Source organism: Meyerozyma guilliermondii, genomic scaffold (assembly GCF_000149425.1).
Source record: "Meyerozyma guilliermondii ATCC 6260 scaffold_3 genomic scaffold, whole genome shotgun sequence".
In the NCBI taxonomy this organism is placed as follows: domain Eukaryota; kingdom Fungi; phylum Ascomycota; class Pichiomycetes; order Serinales; family Debaryomycetaceae; genus Meyerozyma; species Meyerozyma guilliermondii.
Window position 1 is genome coordinate 777616 of NW_001809798.1, and position 18911 is coordinate 796526.

The following is an 18911-nucleotide window of genomic DNA, read 5'->3' on the forward strand; positions in this document are numbered from 1 at the left end:
CGAAAAGAGCATTCTGAAGCTCACCACCATCAGCAAGCTCGTCCAATTCTATAATGTGGGCCTCCTTGGTAATAGAACCAATGGTTTGCTTTGTTTTGTGGCAGTAAGGACAGTAGGACTGAAATTAGTAATTGAACTGAAAGTAAAATTTTCATAATCTAGAAATCTTAATGGTACTTACCTTCGAAGCAATGAACACTGGGTTCTCTTTGATCAAAGTTTGGATCTTCTGGGTAGCGTTTTGAGATGTCATTCTTGTAGTTGTAAAGTTTCTAGCAAGCAACTTAAACATCACCGAGCTTATAAATCTCACGCTGCCACAGTTCGCAGTCGCACATGCAGGCATTTCGGTTGCAACCTCAGCCACTGAAGAGACTGGTTAATCGAGAGGCTAAAATCAGTTTATTTTTTGATCTTTGCCTTGCTGTACAGTATTCTAAACTTCATATCGCTTGCAATTGGACTTAAATACTACCTCATAACTAAAGGGCGGAAACAACAGCGGCTCCCAATGCTGCAACGCCAGCTATTCCGGCCCAGAATCCAAAGAACGTAGAAGGTCCACCAATTCTGACGTCTCCCTTTCTGCCAAACCACACATTTCCATTATACTTATCCATGGACAACGACACCGCCTTGTCCTTCTTATCATTGAATGGTGGATATCTTACAGACAACACACCCTCGTTCCACAACTTTTGTTCCATGATGGTTCTCTCGTGGGTAAAAGCACGGAATGAGTACCATCCATGGTAGTTCAGGTGACCCGAGTTACCAACACCTCCAAATGGTGCATTGACAAGCGCAACGTGAAGAAGCACATCATTAACCACAGTGGCACCCGATCTGACTCTTCTCAAAATTTGGTCAACGCTTTTGTTGGCCGTTCTGGAAGTACTGCTGCTGGTGAAGATGTACTGGGCCAATGGTGTGTCATGGTTGCCAATAATACCTTCTATGGCATCACCCAAAGACTTGTAGGAAAGGACAGGCAAGATAGGTCCAAAAAGCTCGTTTTTCATCGAACTATCAGTCCAAGACACATTATCGATTATGGTTGGAGCAATGTAGCGCGAAGCATCATCGGTGTCTCCACCAACGACAACTTCACCTTTGGTGGACTTGATGACCTCCTTCAAGTTGTTATAAGCTCTTTGATGGATAATATGGGTGTAGGATGGATCATTCTTATTGACATTGGGGTAAAGTTGCTCCTGTACAACTTTCTTCATTTCAGCGACCAATTTGGCCTTGAGAGATTCATGAACCAAAACATAGTCTACAGCCACACATGTTTGACCGGCGTTTGTGAAACGACCCCATACGATTCTTCTTGCGATAGTGTTCAAGTGCTTATCAGTGATATCAGGGAGCACAATTGCAGGGGACTTACCACCCAATTCAAGGATGACAGGAGTCAAAGTTTCAGCTGCCTTCTTGGCAACGATGGTTCCCACCATGTTGTTACCGGTGTACATGATCTTGTCGTACTTCTGTTCCAACACCTTTGTGGTTTCAGGAATTCCACCATTTACAACGTAAAAGATATCTTTATCCAACGCTTCGGAGAACAATTTGGAGATCAATGCCGAATAATTAGGCGTCAATTCCGAAGGCTTAAACACCACGGCGTTACCAGCAGCAATGGCACCGGCAATTGGCGCGAGGGACAAGAAAAATGGATAGTTGAATGGAGTAATGATCAATATCACTCCCAATGGGATACGCTCAACGTAGATTGGGGTTGATTTCATGGAAAGTGGCACATCGGTGACTTTCTCTGGCTTGATCCACTTGTGCAACAGCGACATCGTATGAAGCAATTCGCTCAAACCAGGAGCGATTTCCAAGTTTTTACTTTCAGAAGCTGCCCGACCAAAGTCCTTCCTCAAGGCATCACAAATTGCGTCTACATTATCCTTGACAGCAAAGTAAAGATTACGCAATTGGTTCAACCGGAATTGAACCAGGGCAAGTTTGTTGGTTTCGGAGTGGAACTGTTTGTGTAACCGGGCCACATTGGGCTCAATTTCGTCCAATGGAGTACTGGTAAGTACCGAGTTTGAAGACGTTGTTGAAAGAGTCTTCTCAACTATATGAAACGAATCAGAGCCCTTGAGCTTTTTGCCTTCTGGAACAGCAACTGCACCGTTTTTAGACTGTTTTGACATAATTGGTGGCGGTTATTTTTGGGGCTGCATCAAACGCTCATTTTATACTATTTCGCACATGCGCGCCTGTGAAATAATAATCCATGGCAAACGAACTCCCCGCACATGCCGATGGCCTCGGATAGTCCAACGGGCGCGGGTGCTGGCGCACGACAGCAGGGTCTCAACTGCACCTAGCATAGCGCGAAGAGGCAATTTTGGTAATGAAAAAATTAGTATGGCGCACGACCTGGGTAACGACAAGCTTTGAACTAATGTCGCAAATTGGGTGCAACTTTTATTCTAAATGCTCTTAGATAGTATCGTAAAGTTTATAATGAAAATGGACGTGAATCGGGTACAATGCTGCCGCTAATTGAGGTATTTCGTACAAAAATTGATTGCAAAAGCAGACTGAACGTTCGCTAAGTCAAAGAATTGAGGAGTTGATGAAAGGCATGGTTCAGTCTTGGTACGTAGATGGGTCCCAAATGGCAAACACTTCATTCGATTCCGGATGGGAAAGAGTCTTCATATCCTCGTCCAGAATGCTAAAGTCAAAAACGTCAAGGTTCTCGATTGCACGTTCCTTCTTCTCGCTCTTAGGCAAGACAACGAATCCTTGTTGTAGTGACCACCGGATCAAAATCTGAGCCGGGCTCTTGTTGTATTTTTCAGCTAGTTCAACCAAGGTCGCATCATGAAGCTTTTTTCCTTGCGTGAGTGGACTGTAGGCCTCCAAAATAATGTTGTTCTCTTTAGCATAGTCGACAATCTTGGTACGCATCAACCATGGATTCAACTCAATCTGATTTACGACTGGCTTTATTCTCAACCCATCCCATTCCAATAATTCCTTCAAATGATGCACTCCATAGTTGGAAACACCAATCAGTTTGATTTGACCATTCTCGACTGCCTCTTGCATTGCCTGCCAAGTTTCCAATCTTTTTTCCCTATTAGATTGGGGCGAGTGGATCAACATCAAATCAATATACTTCAAAGATTTGACTCTTTCCAAACTTCCTTCAATGGCTTTTTTGGCTTTTTCATAACCATGGTTCGAGTCCAAAATCTTTGTAGTATAGTAAACGTCTTCTCTCCTGCGATCTGAACTCTCTTTAAGCCATTTGACAATTCCTTCGCCAACCTCCTGCTCATTTTCATACATTTGCGCAGAGTCCAAGTGCCTATATCCAACACTCAAAGCATTGTAGGCAACCTGTGATGCTACATTTGGTGGAGTCAAGTAAACTCCCATTGCAATCACTGGGATCTTTGCACCATTGTTTAAGGAGTAAGTGGAGTATTTTGTAAGCGAGTTCATCTTTATTTGCTTCTCCTCCAAGAATTGGGGCCTTAAATATTCATATCGTGCACTTAAGTCCTAGAGTCAGTGAATATGTTTGAGAGCAATTTCTCAAATTGAAGGCACTTGGAAGTCTTGGCGACATTTTGCTCTCAACATTACACTGCGATGTATTGCACGTCACAATTTTGAGCGATGGTCTATTGCATGGTGAGTTTTTGTTCTCAAAGTGCAAGTGAATTGAAAGCAAAAAATGGATTATTTGAGGAGTGAGGAGTCACTCGTTCGAATGTAGCACATTCAACGATGTCCACAGAATTGAACAAAAGAGTCGTGACTGAGTACTTCAACGAATATTGGGGAAAGGGCAATGTAGACATTGTCGACAAATTATGTGCTGAAGATTATCTCATTCACTATCCAATGCACGGACCAAGAGTTGGGAGAAACGCTTCGAAGAAAATGTTGTCTGAGTTTAGAGAAGCATTTCCCGACCTTTCATTTGGAAGCTATGGTGTACCTTTGATTGCCGAAGGTGATTATGTTGTTGGACGTTGGATTGGTGGAGGTACACATTCTGGTGTCGCTTTTCACGATCTTGCTGTTGGTGAGTTAGACAAACCTAACACGAGAAAGAAGATATACTTTTCAGGTACTTCCATCTTCAAGCTCAAGGATGGTAAAATAGTATCCGAGATTGGTGAAGAGGGTGCTTTGACGGCTTTGCAACAGTTGGGAATTGTTCCAGGACCCAATCCAGGAAAGGACATCAAGTATGATGAGGGATATCCAACAAATGAATAACTGTAAAACTGAATAAACTGTTTGTAAGACCGAGAATTGAATAAACTTTTATAGCACCAAGAAATGAATAACCTTTTATGAATGTAACACCAAAATGAATCAGAAACTAACTTGAATCAGTGCAATGAAGATTCCCTTGGACAGTTATGCTCTGGTATCAACGCAAGTGCATTTATTCTTCAAACTGGCGTCCAACGCGTGTGGGGTGTGATCACTGACCTATCTGAGAACCTCAGTATCGTGCTTTGTGACTGGTATGTTTTATCAGCTGGGAACTTTCAAGCGCTAGCTCAAGTATTGAAACACCTATAGGTGAAAGATTTCCACTTCATATCGAAATGGCGTGTTCAATCAAAGGTTATTGTTGGTTTGACAGAATTTGCAACCCACTGCACCTCCGCGCCAATTTATACTTCAAAATTCGCATTGGGCAATTGCACCCGTCAAAACGCGCACCCGTGCACCATTCTGCCCCAGATGACATCTGACGTCAGCTGGGTGCGATGTTATCGCCGGTTCCACTTTAATCTATTTCCATTTTATTTCGTTTCGACGCTTGTACTAAAAGTTTTTCGTTAGCCTAGCGCTATATTAGGTGCCATCTGTATGGCTGGCTTGCTATAGGTATCCATTTTGTTACAAAACCAACAAATTTGACCAACTTAAAACCGTCCATTAGTCATCACCATTTCCCAAAACTGCCACTTTCAATGTCTCCAACCACTGTAAACCATCATCCAAGGCCACAACGACTTCCTTCCCTTTCCGTCAAGGTGGATCCCACGTTAAAGCTGTGTCTTTCTTCCACAAACGTTGTTAAGAATACTGCGGAAAGTGCAAGTCACCCTTCATTTGTGGTTGAAAATAATGATTGCAGCCCCAATCTCCATGGTCTCTATTCAGGAGCGTGCTGTGACGAGGATCAGGTGAAGGCACCAACGCCAGTGGTGTTTAGCAGCAAAGATCTGTTGCCTTTGATGTCAAGGTCCGGGTCCATTGTTCTGCCACCGTTAATAAACCAAGAAGCCGCAAACAAAAAACGCCACTTGTTGATAGGTATCACCGGTTGTATCTCCATCCACAAGAATGTGTTTTTGATCATTGAAAAATTGTTCGAGTTGTACGGCCATGAACGGCTTGAAATCCAGGTGGTACTCACCAAATCCGCCGAGTGGTTTTTGACAGAAAAGCTTCACAAATTCGACCAGTTGGGCGTGAAAGTATGGTTCCACAATGACGGTATCAAACAATATTTGACGTCAGACATATATTCCAAGTCCGGTAAGATGAACCCAGCCGCCTTGCCCAATCACACCATGCTTCCATTTGCGCTTCAGCGATGGGCAGACATGTTTTTGCTCGCTCCGCTTTCAGCAAACACTTTGGCAAAAGCCATAAATGGCCTTTCTGACAGCTTGTTGACAGATATCTTGCGTATATGGCACGCACCTGCTCACTCACACAACGACGCCATGTATCCTTGCAGTGACAATACGGTGTTATCAAGTGCATCGCTGTCAGCCAAACCACTTCTCGCAGCCGTGGCTCTCACCAACTCCATGTACTCGCATCCAATTACCAAGCGACAGCTTGTATTGTTGAAGGAAACGTTTCCCAACATATGCATTTTAAAGCCTGTGGAAAAGTGTGTGGATGTCGATGGAAATATTGCTATGGGAGGCATGCGGTCTTGGCGTGAAGTTGTAGACTTTGTCACCAAGGGTCTTGGAGAGCCAGAAGAGGAGGAAGATGGTGAGGAAGACGATACCAACGACGACGACAGGTCGCCCACGTCGAATCTCATATCTATTCATCACCACCGGTCCACACTAAGCAGCAAAGAAATACAGGAGCACGAGCGGTTGGCGTCTCAGAATGCTATATTAAACTCAGGAGTTGGCTTTGAAGTGTCTACTGCATCGTCCATGCTATCTGAACGAGCTTAGATGATAGCTGTAATAGTAAGTGAATTATCTGGAGACTTCTCAGTAGCAATTCAATTTGTACCAGCTATCACTCTTTAAGCATATTTGCTGTCGAGACATTCTCTTCTTCGTAGCAATTGTCACTATTCTCCGGGCCAGTTCGCACTCCCCCGCATTTTCCATCTTCTTTATAAAATGAAAAACTTTGAATTCGACCCAAACGCATACAGCAAAGACGAGTACTTGATTGGTGGAATTGCCACCTATGTTTATAATGCATCACAATTAACTCCATACATCAATCTGATCAACGAAAAGTTCAACAAGCATTCGGGAATTACTGATTCCAAGCAGCTAGAGGAGGTTCCTGTCAAGATTGTATACTTGGTTCACCAGCGTGGGGGAGATTACACTTATACAGAGTCTGCTGCCTACACTGTATTGAAACAGTACTACAAGAAGGCAAGTTCTCTTGATGTTCCGTTGGTTTGTGTGACATTTGACAATCGCAACCACGGCGCCAGACTTGTACAAGAAGTCAAGAACCGAGGATGGAAATCTAACGATACCCATGGGGCGGATTTGGTGTCTATAGTGGAGGGAAATGTCATTGACTTGAAGCTCGTGATGGACTACTTGCCAGCATACTTGAATTTGGAAGCAAAGTTGGCACCGGAATTGAAAAAAGCTCACCAAACTGTCATCAAATATCGTAACGGAGTGTGTGGTTACTCTTTGGGAGGTCACACGGTTATTAGGTACGCTCTCAAGTACCCTGAGTCAATTCAATTTATCAATCCTAACATTGGTTGTGCTGATATGACTTCGTTATTGATTACCAGGTTGCTTCAAGTTGACAAAGAATCTCCAGCTTTTGATAAAAAATGGTTCTATTCCAGCTACGACGAATTGAAACTCACCGAACACCAGTCGTCCGTTCAGTACCCAGAATACTTGCACCGTATCGTGGCTGCTGAAGATGTTTCTATCTTTGAAAACTACCCTTTTTCCCTGGTGAAAATGTTTGCAGCTTTTGGTGCCGATGACCTGTTGGTTCCCGCACGGTTGTCCAAGTTGTGGACCGATATGTATAAGAATTCAAACCCTGCTACTGAAGTTTTTGTTCAGCCGGGGGTGGGACACGATGTTACCCCGGAGATGGTGGACAAGTTTACGAGCTGGTTAGCCAGGAATTATTAAAAAGTGAAAAGAAAATGATGAAAGGTATCAAGTATCTTGAAATAATTTTAGAATTGTAGACTTTCTTAATGTTTAGTTTCGACATCAATGTATTGTATGAGGTACATAAGCGACTTTTGCACCCGTGCGCGGCTCCTGTGCGATTATCGTCTCAACTAAAACAAGTCACCCTCCAATGCTCAAATCACAAATAGCACCCATTCCTAGCTACGAGCTGCAGCCGGTGCACAAGCCGTCTTCTCTGGTCAACTTTATCACCTTTAACCAAGATGGGTCTTGTATTGCAGTGGGTAATAATAAAGGCTATAGCATCTTCACCACCAATCCATTTACAAAATGTTATGATTCGCCACCCGGAGAAGCTATAGGTATAGTGGAAATGCTCTATTCCACGTCATTGGTAGTTGTTGTAGCTTTGGGTGAAGAAACAGGGCTGTCTCCTCGTAAACTAAAAATTATCAATACCAAGAGAGGGTCTACAATTTGTGATTTGGTGTTTCCTTCCACCATATTAAAGGTCAAACTCACTCGCTCCCGGATGATAGTTCTCCTTGAAGAACAAATCTACTTGTATGACATATCCACCATGAAGCTTTTACATACCATTGAAACGTCCCCTAATATGGCTGGTATATGTGCGATTTCTGCTGATCAAGGTTCGACTGACACCTCAAATTCTGCCGACAATTCGGGCTCTATTGGTTCCGGACCAGCTTCTGGTTCAGGTGCTGGCTCTGGCTCGGCTTCAATGACTTCCACCGACTCTACTCCAGATGCCCAATCCCATTCATACCTCGCCTATCCCTCTCCTCCAAAAACAGCAATGCACGATTCGCTTCTTGTGGCTGGAATCAACACCAATGGGGGACTGCACTCCAAGCAGAACAACATCCAGTCGGTCAGTAATGCTCCTAATAGGGTGGGAGATGTGATTATTTTTGACACTGATCTGCTCCAACCTCTATGCGTGATAGAAGCCCATAAATCTGCACTCGCAGCCATTTCTCTTTCTTCCGATGGCCGCTTGCTTGCTACCGCATCCGACAAAGGAACCATAGTAAGGGTTTTTTCCGTTTCAACCGGTGCTAAATTGTACCAGTTTCGCAGAGGTACTTACCCCACCAAAGTGTACCTGGTGGCTTTCAGCCCCGATAACCGGTACGTGGTGACTACTTCCGCTTCTGGAACCGTTCATATATTCAGACTCGGTGAAGATGAGTCGTTGGAATCCAAACACAAGCGCAAGAGAGCTTCAAGACAGCACGAAACTATAGCAGAAGAGACGTCTGCCACTCAAGATCTCGACGACGAAATCGAGGATGACGGCGACGATAGTGACGTGGACGATGTGGAGTCGTTAGAGGTGGTTCCTTCTAAGCAACGAAAGCTTTCCCAGGGTTCGTCTAACTCTTATACCAGTATGAATTCTGGCATTTCTGGAATGAGCGAGGATGGAAAAGAGCCTAAAATCGACCCGATAGTCGACCATGCCAGACTCTCGGTGGCACGAATGATTCGACGGTCGTCTCAAACTCTTGGTCGAAAAGCGGCCCAGAAAATGGGCGACTTTCTCCCCTCCAAGTTTGCATCCATTCTCGAACCCACGAGACATTTTGCCTCGCTCAAAATAGCGTCTGCATCCAAGGACGTCAAGTCGATAGCCGTGCTCGACAGTCAGGTGGTCCATGACATGGTACCGCAAATGTTTCTTCACTCGAAAGATGCAGCACCAGCATCGGCTTTGGATACGCAGCTGATGACGGAAATGGCCCTTTTGCATATTTTTGTCGTTACATCCGACGGATACTTGTACGTCTACGGCTTGGATCCAGAAAGAGGTGGGGATTGCATACTTCTACAACAGCATTCATTTGATATATAGGTTCCCATGGCGATCCAAAAATTCCTGCATAAAATTGTTCAATTCATCTCATCACATTCTGTAAGCTCAAATCATCATGTTGGAACGCAAAAGGCTTACCTCGGGTCTCACGGTCACGTCCAAAGTCTTTGTGAGGTCCCGCAATGGAGGTGCTACCAAGATAGTTCGCGAACACTATCTTCGTGACGATATTCCTTGTTATTCGACGCTTTGTGAAATTTGTCATGAACACTTGAAACCCGATGCCGCAGGTTTGTTGCCCCAATTTGTGCTTTCAAGCACACCCCAGAAGCTCACAAGCGGTGAAATGCACTATGTGGTTGTGGACACCAACATCATGCTTCATGCTGTGGATATGTTGGAAAATACTGCCTGTTTTTACGATGTCATTATTCCCCAAACAGCCTTGGATGAAGTTAAAGCAAGGTCTTTTCCTATCTACCAGCGAATCCGGGCCCTTGTCAAGGGCAGTGACAAGCGGTTTGTGGTATTCCATAACGAGTTTCATGAATCTACCTATATCAACCGAGGAAAGCTGGAGACCATCAACGACAGAAATGATCGTGCCATCAGGAAAACTGCCAAATGGTACCAAGACCACCTTCCCAGTGTAAAGATTATATTTTTGTGCAACGATAAGGATAATAGAACCAAAGCTATTGCCGACGGATTGGAATCATATTCGTTGTCACAATACATTGACTGCTTGCCAAACGCTGACGATTTAAGAGATTTGGTGCCCCAAGAAAATGTATCTTTTTCAGGCGACCGTCCAGAAATAAGTTTCCCTGAGTACTATTCAAACTCTCGAATCATGGGTGGAATCAAGAACGGAACTCTTTACCAGGGTATTATCAACATTTCGCCGTATAACATATTACAAGGTAGCGTGCTGGTACCTGCCTTCAAAAAACCACTTTTAATAATTGGCTCCAAGAACTTGAACAGGGCATTTCACAGCGACTCGGTGATTGTGGAGTTGTTGCCCAAGGATAAATGGCGGGAACCATCGTCAACTATTGTCGAAGAGAGCGCCGTTGCTCAGAATGATAATCCAGACGAAGACGATGATATAAATGGATCAGAGCCTAAGGGGGTCATTTCCGATAACGAACGCCGACTCTTGGCACAAGAAGCTCTTCATGTCACCAGTGAGTCCAAAAAACAGCAGCTGAGACTTCAACCCACCGCAAAAGTGGTGGGAATTTCTCGGAGATCTTGGCGGTACTATGTTGGTCAAGTCGACCCACTGTCTGTTTCTGAGAGCGGGAACGCTTCCAAGACATGTTTTGTTGTTTTGATGGACAAAGTTTTGCCTAAAATCAGAATACGGACGAGAAAAGCTACTGATTTATTGGGTAAGAGAATCGTGGTGGTGGTTGATTCGTGGCCCTCGACTTCAAAACACCCTCAAGGCCACTTTGTCAGAAGCTTGGGTGACGTGGAAAGTGCCGAGGCAGAAACTGAAGCGTTATTATTAGAGCATGATGTGGAATATCGTCCTTTCTCAAAGAATGTGTTGGACTGTCTTCCCAAGGAGGGAGCCAACTGGAAGGTTCCTGAAACTTTGAACATGGCTGATGGACAATTGGCTCAACGGAAAGACCTTCGTGATAAGCTAGTTTGTTCTATCGACCCTCCAGGATGTGTGGATATCGATGATGCACTTCATGCTCGAAAACTTCCAAATGGAAATTATGAAGTTGGTGTACATATTGCCGATGTGACTCACTTTGTGAAACCCAACACTGCTCTTGACCAAGAAGGTGCTTCCAGAGGTACGTCGGTATACTTGGTGGACAAGAGAATTGACATGTTGCCTATGCTTTTGGGAACGAATTTGTGTTCTCTTAAACCATATGTGGATCGATTTGCTTTCTCGGTGATTTGGGAACTTGATCAAAATGCCGAAATTGTCAATGTTGACTACATGAAATCCATAATCAAGTCTAGAGAGGCATTTTCGTATGAGCAAGCCCAGCTTCGAATTGACGATAAATCTCAAAATGATGAACTTACCCAGTCCATGAGAATCTTACTCAAGCTTTCCAAGAAATTGAAACAGAAACGTTTGGATGCTGGTGCCCTAAACTTGGCATCTCCTGAAGTCAAGGTCCATATGGATAGTGAGACCTCAGACCCCGGAGAGGTTGAAATTAAAAAGCTTCTCGAGACAAATTCGTTGGTTGAAGAGTTTATGTTGTTCGCCAATATCTCGGTCGCCAGAAAGATATACGATGCCTATCCACAAACGGCCATGTTACGTCGCCACGCCCCTCCGCCAGCTACAAATTTCGAAGCTTTAAATGAAATGTTGAGAGTCCGTAAGAAGGGTATGTCTATTTCGCTTGAATCGTCGAAAGCTTTAGCCGATTCGCTCGACAGATGTGAAGATCCCAATGACCCATACTTCAACACATTGTTGCGTATAATGTCTACCAGGTGTATGATGGCTGCCGAATACTTTCCTTCCGGTTCTTATGGGTACCCAGAGTTCAGACATTATGGTTTGGCAGTTGATATCTACACCCATTTTACTTCACCAATTAGAAGATACTGCGATGTGGTTGCACACAGACAGTTAGCCGGTGCCATTGGCTACGAAAACTTGGACTTGAGTCATCGGGACAAAACCAAGATGGAACTTATTGTCAAGAATATCAACAGGCGGCACCGCAATGCCCAGTTTGCAGGAAGAGCCAGTATTGAATATTATGTTGGCCAGGTTATGAGAAACAACGAGTCTGTTCATGAAGGATATGTCATCAAGTGTTTCAATAATGGAATTGTTGTCCTTGTGCCCAAGTTTGGCGTCGAGGGACTCATCAAGTTGGACTTGTTGGGAAAGGTCGACAGTGCCGTTTATGACGAAGACAAGTTTGAGTTGACATTTGAGGACCATTCTGGAAAAAAGAGAGTGGTGGGGGTGTTTGATAAAGTGGAGGTAGACGTCAAGTCTGTCAAGGATGAGGTTACGGGAAAGAGAAAGGCACAGTTACTACTTAAGAAGTAGAAGAAAGTGAGGACCAAAAACTAGGGGAGGAATAGTCATAGAGTATGCATAGACTAATGTCAGTAAATTTTTAGCTGCGCTATCTATCAGTACTCTTCAGTACTGTTCGTACTGTTCACACTCTGCAGCTCTGCAGCTCGCTACGGCTCGCTAGCGGCTAATATACTCCACCAACTGCTCTATGGTGATGATTTTGAGATTGTGTTCCTTTGCAAATTTTTGGCAGTCGGGCAATCTCTGCATGAGTCCATCTTCATCTCTTACAAGTTCACAGATTACAGCCGCAGGTTGGAGCTCTGCGAGCTCGGTAAGTTGTACCGCTGCTTCAGTATGGCCTCTTCTCTTTTTGAGTAGTCCTGGCACCGCTCGCAAGGGAAGAATATGGCCTGGCTTTATAAAGTCTTCCGATTTGGATTCAGCATTAGCCAACAGACGAACCGTCAATGCCCTATCGTGAGCAGAAATTCCCGTGGTGGTTCCGTGGGAATAGTCACAGGTGACAGTATAAGCTGTTCCATGACGATCAGTTTGGTCTTTTAACATTGGGTGCAACTCGAGCTTGTCAGCACGTTCAGTAGATAACGGAGCACACACGTATCCAGACAGATGGCGGACCAAAAACGCCATTTTTTCCTGGGTGCAAAGCTCAGCAGCCATGATTAAATCACCTTCATTTTCACGGCTCTCATCGTCCATCACGATCAAAAATTCACCCTGCTTAAATGCCTGAATGGCTTCAGGTATAGGTGTAAACGACATGCTGGATGTGACTACTAGGAGCTGGGGGATGTACGTCACTTATATAAGTAGTATAGTGGCCGGCGGTGGATTCTAAGCCGGTTTGTTTCACGTGAGCTAATGCGGGTCGGACGACTTTGTCAGCTGTGTCATGTATGAATAAGTGCGTAATTATCCGAGCGGCTCGGAAAAAGCTACTGGTTACACTATTTTCTCCATTCTATTAGACCCTTTTTCTATTTAACTCTTTTTTACTTATTACTTTTACTTTCACTTTTACTTTTTTTTCTCTCTTTCATTTTCCTTTTCTTCACTTTTCTCTTATTTCTCGATTTTTCACTTTTTGCAATTTTCACATTTTGCATTTTCACATCTCATGTTTCCATCCACATTGTCCCACACAGCCCAATACCCCAATGGCCCCACTATAGACTACATTCTTACAGAACTAGAAGACAAAGTCATACTCCACATACGAATAGACAGCACTATGGATTCAACATTTGAAATACCAGTGTCCACCTCCGACACCATGCGATTGGCCAGTGGTACTCTGGGTGAAGATACTTTGATAGAACCCAAAGCTCATTATAGGCAACCATGCAAACTTTAAAATACAGATAGTAGCGGGCCAAATAGCCAAGTTGATGTTGCAAAGTAGTAATCCAAAAGACACATTCTTATCGATAGGATCAAGATGGTTCGGCAAAGGAGATGAAGCCGAATCGGATGACTTTGACAAACTAATGTTTGTGGTGGAGAATCTCGGCATACTATTGAAAAAGAGACCAGAAAATTTATAGTATTATTTGCGTATAGTATCTACTTCTTCTATTTCTTGGCTGGCCGTTCTTTCACTGGCACCTTTCTTTCCTTGGTTCCCCACACAAGCTTGTGGGGTTTCATAAACTGGTCAGTTTCCTCCTCGGTGATGGCAGCCCGTCTTGCCTGGTACGCAGCCACAAAGTCTTGGATCACAGAAATACACTCTTGCTTCATTTCTCCCGACAAAACCTCTCCCTTTCTATAACCATCGGCCAACTTTTGCAACTTTTCGTCGTCATAACTGAAAAACGAAAGGTATTGGAATGCCACGTCGATATCCGGGTCCCCACCCACCTCACGGTGTTCCTCTATCGTGGCTTTTCCACCAGAAAACGCATACTTGTTGATCTTCTTTTTGATCTGGTTCGGAGTGTCGCCCATGAAAATCGACGTGGTGGTGTCGGAAGCCGACATCTTGGTGGATGCTCCTTGCAAGGCTGGAAAGAACTTGGCGTGGATCAAACTTGGCTTGGTAAACTTGAGTTTATCGGCAACATCTCTGCACACTCTAAAGTATGGGTCTTGATCAATGGCACATGGAATTAAGCATGGTGTCTTAGCAGGCAAGCCCAAAACGTCAGGAAATGACGAAGGGAACGCAGTGGCAATCTGGACACTGGCAAAGTGAAGTTTTCCAATACAATCGGAATCTTGAAATCCAAATACTGCCTTGGCTGTAGAGGTGGTAATTTGTCTTGAAGTACGGACCACATTTTCGTAGAATGGTCCGTTCATATACTCCAAGTCTGAAAAGATAAATGTGTTCTCTGGCTTGAACCCAACTGCTATGATATCCTTGGCGTTTGTGCGGGCAAAACCCTTGACATCTTCAATGGTTAATTTGGGTTTGAACAAAAACTTTTCATCATCTGTCAATTCAATGACCAAGGGAACATCGAAAACCTCCTGTAACCATCTGGTGAATTCAAAAGGGACCATATGACCCAAATGAATGGAATCTGACGAAGGTCCTCTTCCCGTGTACAAGAAAAAAGGCTCGCCGTGCTCATAGAGAGACAAGATTTTTTCGAGGTCTCTTTCGGAAAAAAACACACCTCTCTTCAAGAATGGGTGTGGTTCAGCCCCGGTAACTGCCTTGAATCTTTCCAACGTCTCGGTGGTAATTTTACGAGTTCCAAACTGGTTTATCAATTTGTCGTAATCGATGCCTTGGGTTTCACCATCCACCACAGCACCTTCTACTTCCCAAGGTGTGATTTTCTGTTCAGTCTTGGCATTCTTAGCATCTTCCACCGACAACCCGGCGGTCTTTTCTTCCAAAGACATGGTTAGTCAAGGTAATTGGTGAAGTAATGAGTGGGTTGAGTCACGATGCAGGCGAGAGATGCGCGAAAGGCATATAGAGAAAGGAAGTGAATAGCATTATAAAAATCAATAAAGTTGAAAAGATGGAATTCTTATAGTTGAAAAGATCAATTAAGTAATATCTTGGTCGTCTACTCTCTCGTTTGTTTTATTACCTATACATGCCGATTAAAAGTGGAGCTTGGTGAAGAACCACTTGTTCTTACCGGCTTGGTGCTTCTCCTCTAAAGCCTTCTTGACAACCTTCTTGGCCTCCTCTCTTTGCGATGGCTCCTCCAAGGATTCAGATGTGACAACAGACTTGAATGACTCAACATCCAACGAGTATCTGGTTGGCATCAAGTGGTTGTAGTTAACCAACTTGACGAATGGCTTGACCTTGGTTCTCTTAGCGGTCTTCTTAGCACCCAAGTTCTTGGTAACTTTCAATGGATAACGTTCGATACCAACAACAATGGCATGTGGGAATGGGTGGGACTTGGTACCTTCATCGTGAGGCTTGACGATCACCACCTTCTTACCAGCGAAACGACCACGGACGACAATAGCTAAGAGTTAGTATTATATGTTTTGGATTCGCTGCAGATTGACGTTGCTGGGCATGCACTGGACATATGTGAACATAATATCGATGAAATTTCAAGGTTGTCAAAGTGAAAAATTATAGGTGATTGAATTCTCAAAATATGCTTCCATCTTCAGCACCAAGTATCACTACAGCTTGAATATACGTGCTGGCCCCATGTAGAAGTACTTACCAACTTTGCCTGACTTGATGAATTTAGCCATTATATCTGTTCTAGTACTTTTCTCAAGTCGCTTAGAAAAATTTTATGAGGTTCGCGGGTGAAAAAATCAGCGACACAAAACCGCAAGGGCACAGCCCTCGCACGTGAGGATACATACAGGAAAATTGCAACCACGTTGAGCCAAAGGATTATACCCCAACTTGGTTCATTAGTTACTAATTTGATCGTTCCTAATAATAAGACACACTTTCTTGATTTTTATCTTGAAATATTGGAGTATTAGAATCTCATTGACAATATGAGATTAAAGTATTTGACTATCCCAATTACTAGGGCTTTGAGCAGAAGAATTGCACAAGCGACTCGTAGTTCGGTTACTATTCTTGGTACCTTTGGCACTTTACTCGCTCAAGAGTTCAGAAAGCTGCTGAAATGCAAACTCGTCAATAACTTTTGCAACTCACTACCTGTATGCACCAAGCTGAGTTCTCTTATTTATCTATGACCAATTTCGCTTTTACGGTTTATGAACGTTTCGACTGCTTGCCTATTCTATTTCTAGGAAATGGCGTATTGACATCTGCGTCGCACAGCTTATGGATATAAGGTTGCTGCAGCCGGATTAATTTGACTGCGAATTCGGAAAATTAAGCCACACTTGAATCTTGGCACTTCTATTGAACTGGTTACGAGTTTCCAAAAATAGCAAATTTTCTCATTTCAATAGGTTGATTTCATCGAACTGAATTTGAGCCCACGGCCGGTTGTGAGCTACCTGTTGGTTATTCTGGAGTTGACTAAACTCTCCTATATGACGTAGATATGCATGGCCATGTGATGTCTCACCTGTGTGCAGGTTATCTGACGTGAGGCGCGAGCGGCTCTGACAGGTCAAGAGGATAGCGAATATTGCTTGGCGAAAACGAGAAAAGGAAAGAACAATAAACTGTCACTTTAAGCATTTACTATATGAGAATGGGTTGATCGACTGAGGTGATCTTGGATCTTTTTGAGTCCTCTGAGACACTTCCATGCGTCAGTCGGCCGAAAATAGCAACCTTGCTACGCTCGGACGCATCGGTTGCAGCTATGTTGCATCACCGTATAAAGTCATCTGCTAGTGAAAAATCGAGGCGAAACGTGACCGAAAGTTTATTTCTTTCCCCATTCCATTTTCAAAATTAACCCTCTTTAGCTTTACACCATGAGTAAAGAGATCCAGAAGATGGAAAGGGAGATATCCCACATTGAGCAAGACAAACCATTACCCAAAGACCCGTATGAGAGTGATGAAACGGCTAAAAATAACGATTATTTTGTTGAAAAAGGCAAACTTGAGGCCGAAGTAGCACAGAACAAGGAGCAGGATAATCAAGCGTCAAGACCTAAAGCAGTGAAGAGAGGAACCAGCAAACGGTTTCCTGGAGTTTGGCATGAGGACGGAAGACGTGAGTTACGTGAGAAGGACTGTTATGAGGCACTTGGATATTCGTTTCCTTGGTACAAAAAGTGGATGATTTTGTCTATCATTTTCGCAGTCCAAGTATCGATGAACTTCAATACCAGTGTGTATCCAAGTGCCATTCCTTTAATCTCTGAATACTGGGGCATTGGTTTGCAAAAAGTCAGGGTATCCCAAATGATATTCCTTGTTTGTTATGCCTTTGGATGCGAACTTTGGGCTCCTTGGTCCGAGGATTATGGTCGTTGGCCCATCATGCAATTGAGTTTATTTCTTGTGAACATTTGGCAAATCTTGGGTGGTCTTGCTCCAAACTTTGCAACTGTTGTCATTGCAAGAGCCTTAGGTGGTTTCTCGTCTGCTGGTGGTTCCGTTACTTTGGGAATGACGGCCGACATGTGGGAACCTCAAGAACAGGGTTTTGCCGTGGCATTTGTCGTGCTTTCGTCAGTGGGTGGTTCGGCTGTTGGTCCTATCTTTGGAGGATTGATGCAAGACCATCTTCACTGGAGATGGAACTTTTGGATCCAGTTGATCTTTGGAGGAGTGGTTCAAATTGCTCACTTCTTCTTGGTTTCGGAAACGAGATCCAGTGTTATGGTGGATAATGAAGCCAAGAGAAGACGTAAGAGTGGCCAGGATAAGAATGTCTACGGTCCAAGCGAAATTCACGGTCATAATATAAGTTTCAAAGAAGTGCTCAGAATCTGGCGCCGTCCCTTTGAGATGTTCTTGACCGAACCAATCGTGTTGTGTCTTTCCCTTCTTTCTGGTTTCTCTGACGCCTTGATTTTCATCTGTATGGAGTCGTTCACTCTTGTTTACCAGCAGTGGAATTTCTCTGCCACGGCATGTGGTCTTGCGTTTATTCCAGTCATCATTGGCTACTTCATTGCTTATGGTATACATTTGCCAGACGTCTGGAGACAGCAGTATCTAACAGAAACGTACGGCGAAGGATCAAGGTTTGCTGAGAGAAGACTTCTTCTTCTCTTATACATTGCACCTTTAGAAGCCATCGGGTTATTTGGATTTGCCTGGACAAGTATGGGCCCAGATTACAATCCTTGGATTGCACCCATGATCTTCACCTCATTAATTGCAATTGCCAATTACAGTATCTACATGTCGACTATAGATTACATGGTGGCCGCATATGGACCATATTCTGCATCAGCTACAGGCGGTAATGGCTTTGCTCGTGACTTTTTGGCTGGTATTGCAGCCATGTACTCCACGCCTTTGTACAACAATATTGGGCGTAAGAGACACTTACAGTGGGCTAGTACGTTGTTAGGTTGCTTGGCTATGTTGGTTGCAATTCCTATTTACATCTTTTACTGGAAGGGCCCACAAATTAGAGCGAAGAGTAAGTTTGCACAAACTTTGGCAGCTGATAGAAAACTTAAGGACGAAGCTTCTTCTGATGAAGAAGATGACAATGAAGTGAGAGTTTAATAAGCATTGAAATCCATGATGGAATATGATAAATAAATTTATACATTGAAAGAACATATACATTGAGGGA

At 43.8% G+C, this 18911-nt stretch overlaps 11 protein-coding genes across 11 annotated transcripts, besides 1 other annotated feature; 6 read left to right on the forward strand and 5 right to left on the reverse strand. All coding sequences in view use genetic code 12, as the record gives it.

The window, feature by feature from the left end:
- Window positions 1-482: 482 nt before the first annotated feature.
- Window positions 483-2171, reverse strand: PGUG_02735 (hexadecenal dehydrogenase; the record flags this gene model as incomplete). The annotated part of the gene is made up of 1 exon (XM_001484956.1): window positions 483-2171. The coding sequence occupies one exon, from the start codon at window positions 2169-2171 to the stop codon at window positions 483-485; it is 1689 nt and encodes a 562-aa protein (XP_001485006.2).
- A 442-nt stretch (window positions 2172-2613) lies between these two features.
- On the reverse strand, window positions 2614-3477 carry PGUG_02736 (aldo/keto reductase; the record flags this gene model as incomplete). Its single annotated transcript, XM_001484957.1, has 1 exon — window positions 2614-3477. The coding sequence occupies one exon, from the start codon at window positions 3475-3477 to the stop codon at window positions 2614-2616; it is 864 nt and encodes a 287-aa protein (XP_001485007.2).
- A 288-nt stretch (window positions 3478-3765) lies between these two features.
- Window positions 3766-4263, forward strand: PGUG_02737 (ester cyclase; the record flags this gene model as incomplete). Its single annotated transcript, XM_001484958.1, has 1 exon — window positions 3766-4263. The coding sequence occupies one exon, from the start codon at window positions 3766-3768 to the stop codon at window positions 4261-4263; it is 498 nt and encodes a 165-aa protein (XP_001485008.1).
- Window positions 4264-4973: 710 nt separating this feature from the next.
- PGUG_02738 (flavoprotein) lies at window positions 4974-6209 on the forward strand (the record flags this gene model as incomplete). Its single annotated transcript, XM_001484959.1, has 1 exon — window positions 4974-6209. The coding sequence occupies one exon, from the start codon at window positions 4974-4976 to the stop codon at window positions 6207-6209; it is 1236 nt and encodes a 411-aa protein (XP_001485009.2).
- A 174-nt stretch (window positions 6210-6383) lies between these two features.
- PGUG_02739 (uncharacterized protein) lies at window positions 6384-7388 on the forward strand (the record flags this gene model as incomplete). Its single annotated transcript, XM_001484960.1, has 1 exon — window positions 6384-7388. One exon carries the CDS (start codon window positions 6384-6386, stop codon window positions 7386-7388), a length of 1005 nt encoding a protein of 334 aa, XP_001485010.2.
- Window position 6975, forward strand, in PGUG_02739: a sequence uncertainty (Possible assembly error: High quality discrepancy detected during assembly).
- Window positions 7389-7563: 175 nt separating the features above from the next.
- PGUG_02740 (phosphoinositide binding protein) lies at window positions 7564-9270 on the forward strand (the record flags this gene model as incomplete). The annotated part of the gene is made up of 1 exon (XM_001484961.1): window positions 7564-9270. One exon carries the CDS (start codon window positions 7564-7566, stop codon window positions 9268-9270), a length of 1707 nt encoding a protein of 568 aa, XP_001485011.2.
- A 76-nt stretch (window positions 9271-9346) lies between these two features.
- On the forward strand, window positions 9347-12283 carry PGUG_02741 (exosome catalytic subunit; the record flags this gene model as incomplete). Its single annotated transcript, XM_001484962.1, has 1 exon — window positions 9347-12283. The coding sequence occupies one exon, from the start codon at window positions 9347-9349 to the stop codon at window positions 12281-12283; it is 2937 nt and encodes a 978-aa protein (XP_001485012.2).
- A 150-nt stretch (window positions 12284-12433) lies between these two features.
- On the reverse strand, window positions 12434-13042 carry RIB3 (3,4-dihydroxy-2-butanone-4-phosphate synthase; the record flags this gene model as incomplete). The annotated part of the gene is made up of 1 exon (XM_001484963.1): window positions 12434-13042. One exon carries the CDS (start codon window positions 13040-13042, stop codon window positions 12434-12436), a length of 609 nt encoding a protein of 202 aa, XP_001485013.2.
- Window positions 13043-13852: 810 nt separating this feature from the next.
- Window positions 13853-15133, reverse strand: WRS1 (tryptophan--tRNA ligase; the record flags this gene model as incomplete). Its single annotated transcript, XM_001484964.1, has 1 exon — window positions 13853-15133. The coding sequence occupies one exon, from the start codon at window positions 15131-15133 to the stop codon at window positions 13853-13855; it is 1281 nt and encodes a 426-aa protein (XP_001485014.1).
- Window positions 15134-15340: 207 nt separating this feature from the next.
- Window positions 15341-15511, reverse strand: RPL27A (60S ribosomal eL27 domain-containing protein; the record flags this gene model as incomplete). Its single annotated transcript, XM_001484965.1, has 1 exon — window positions 15341-15511. One exon carries the CDS (start codon window positions 15509-15511, stop codon window positions 15341-15343), a length of 171 nt encoding a protein of 56 aa, XP_001485015.1.
- A 1614-nt stretch (window positions 15512-17125) lies between these two features.
- PGUG_02745 (uncharacterized protein) lies at window positions 17126-18841 on the forward strand (the record flags this gene model as incomplete). Its single annotated transcript, XM_001484966.1, has 1 exon — window positions 17126-18841. One exon carries the CDS (start codon window positions 17126-17128, stop codon window positions 18839-18841), a length of 1716 nt encoding a protein of 571 aa, XP_001485016.1.
- Window positions 18842-18911: the final 70 nt, after the last annotated feature.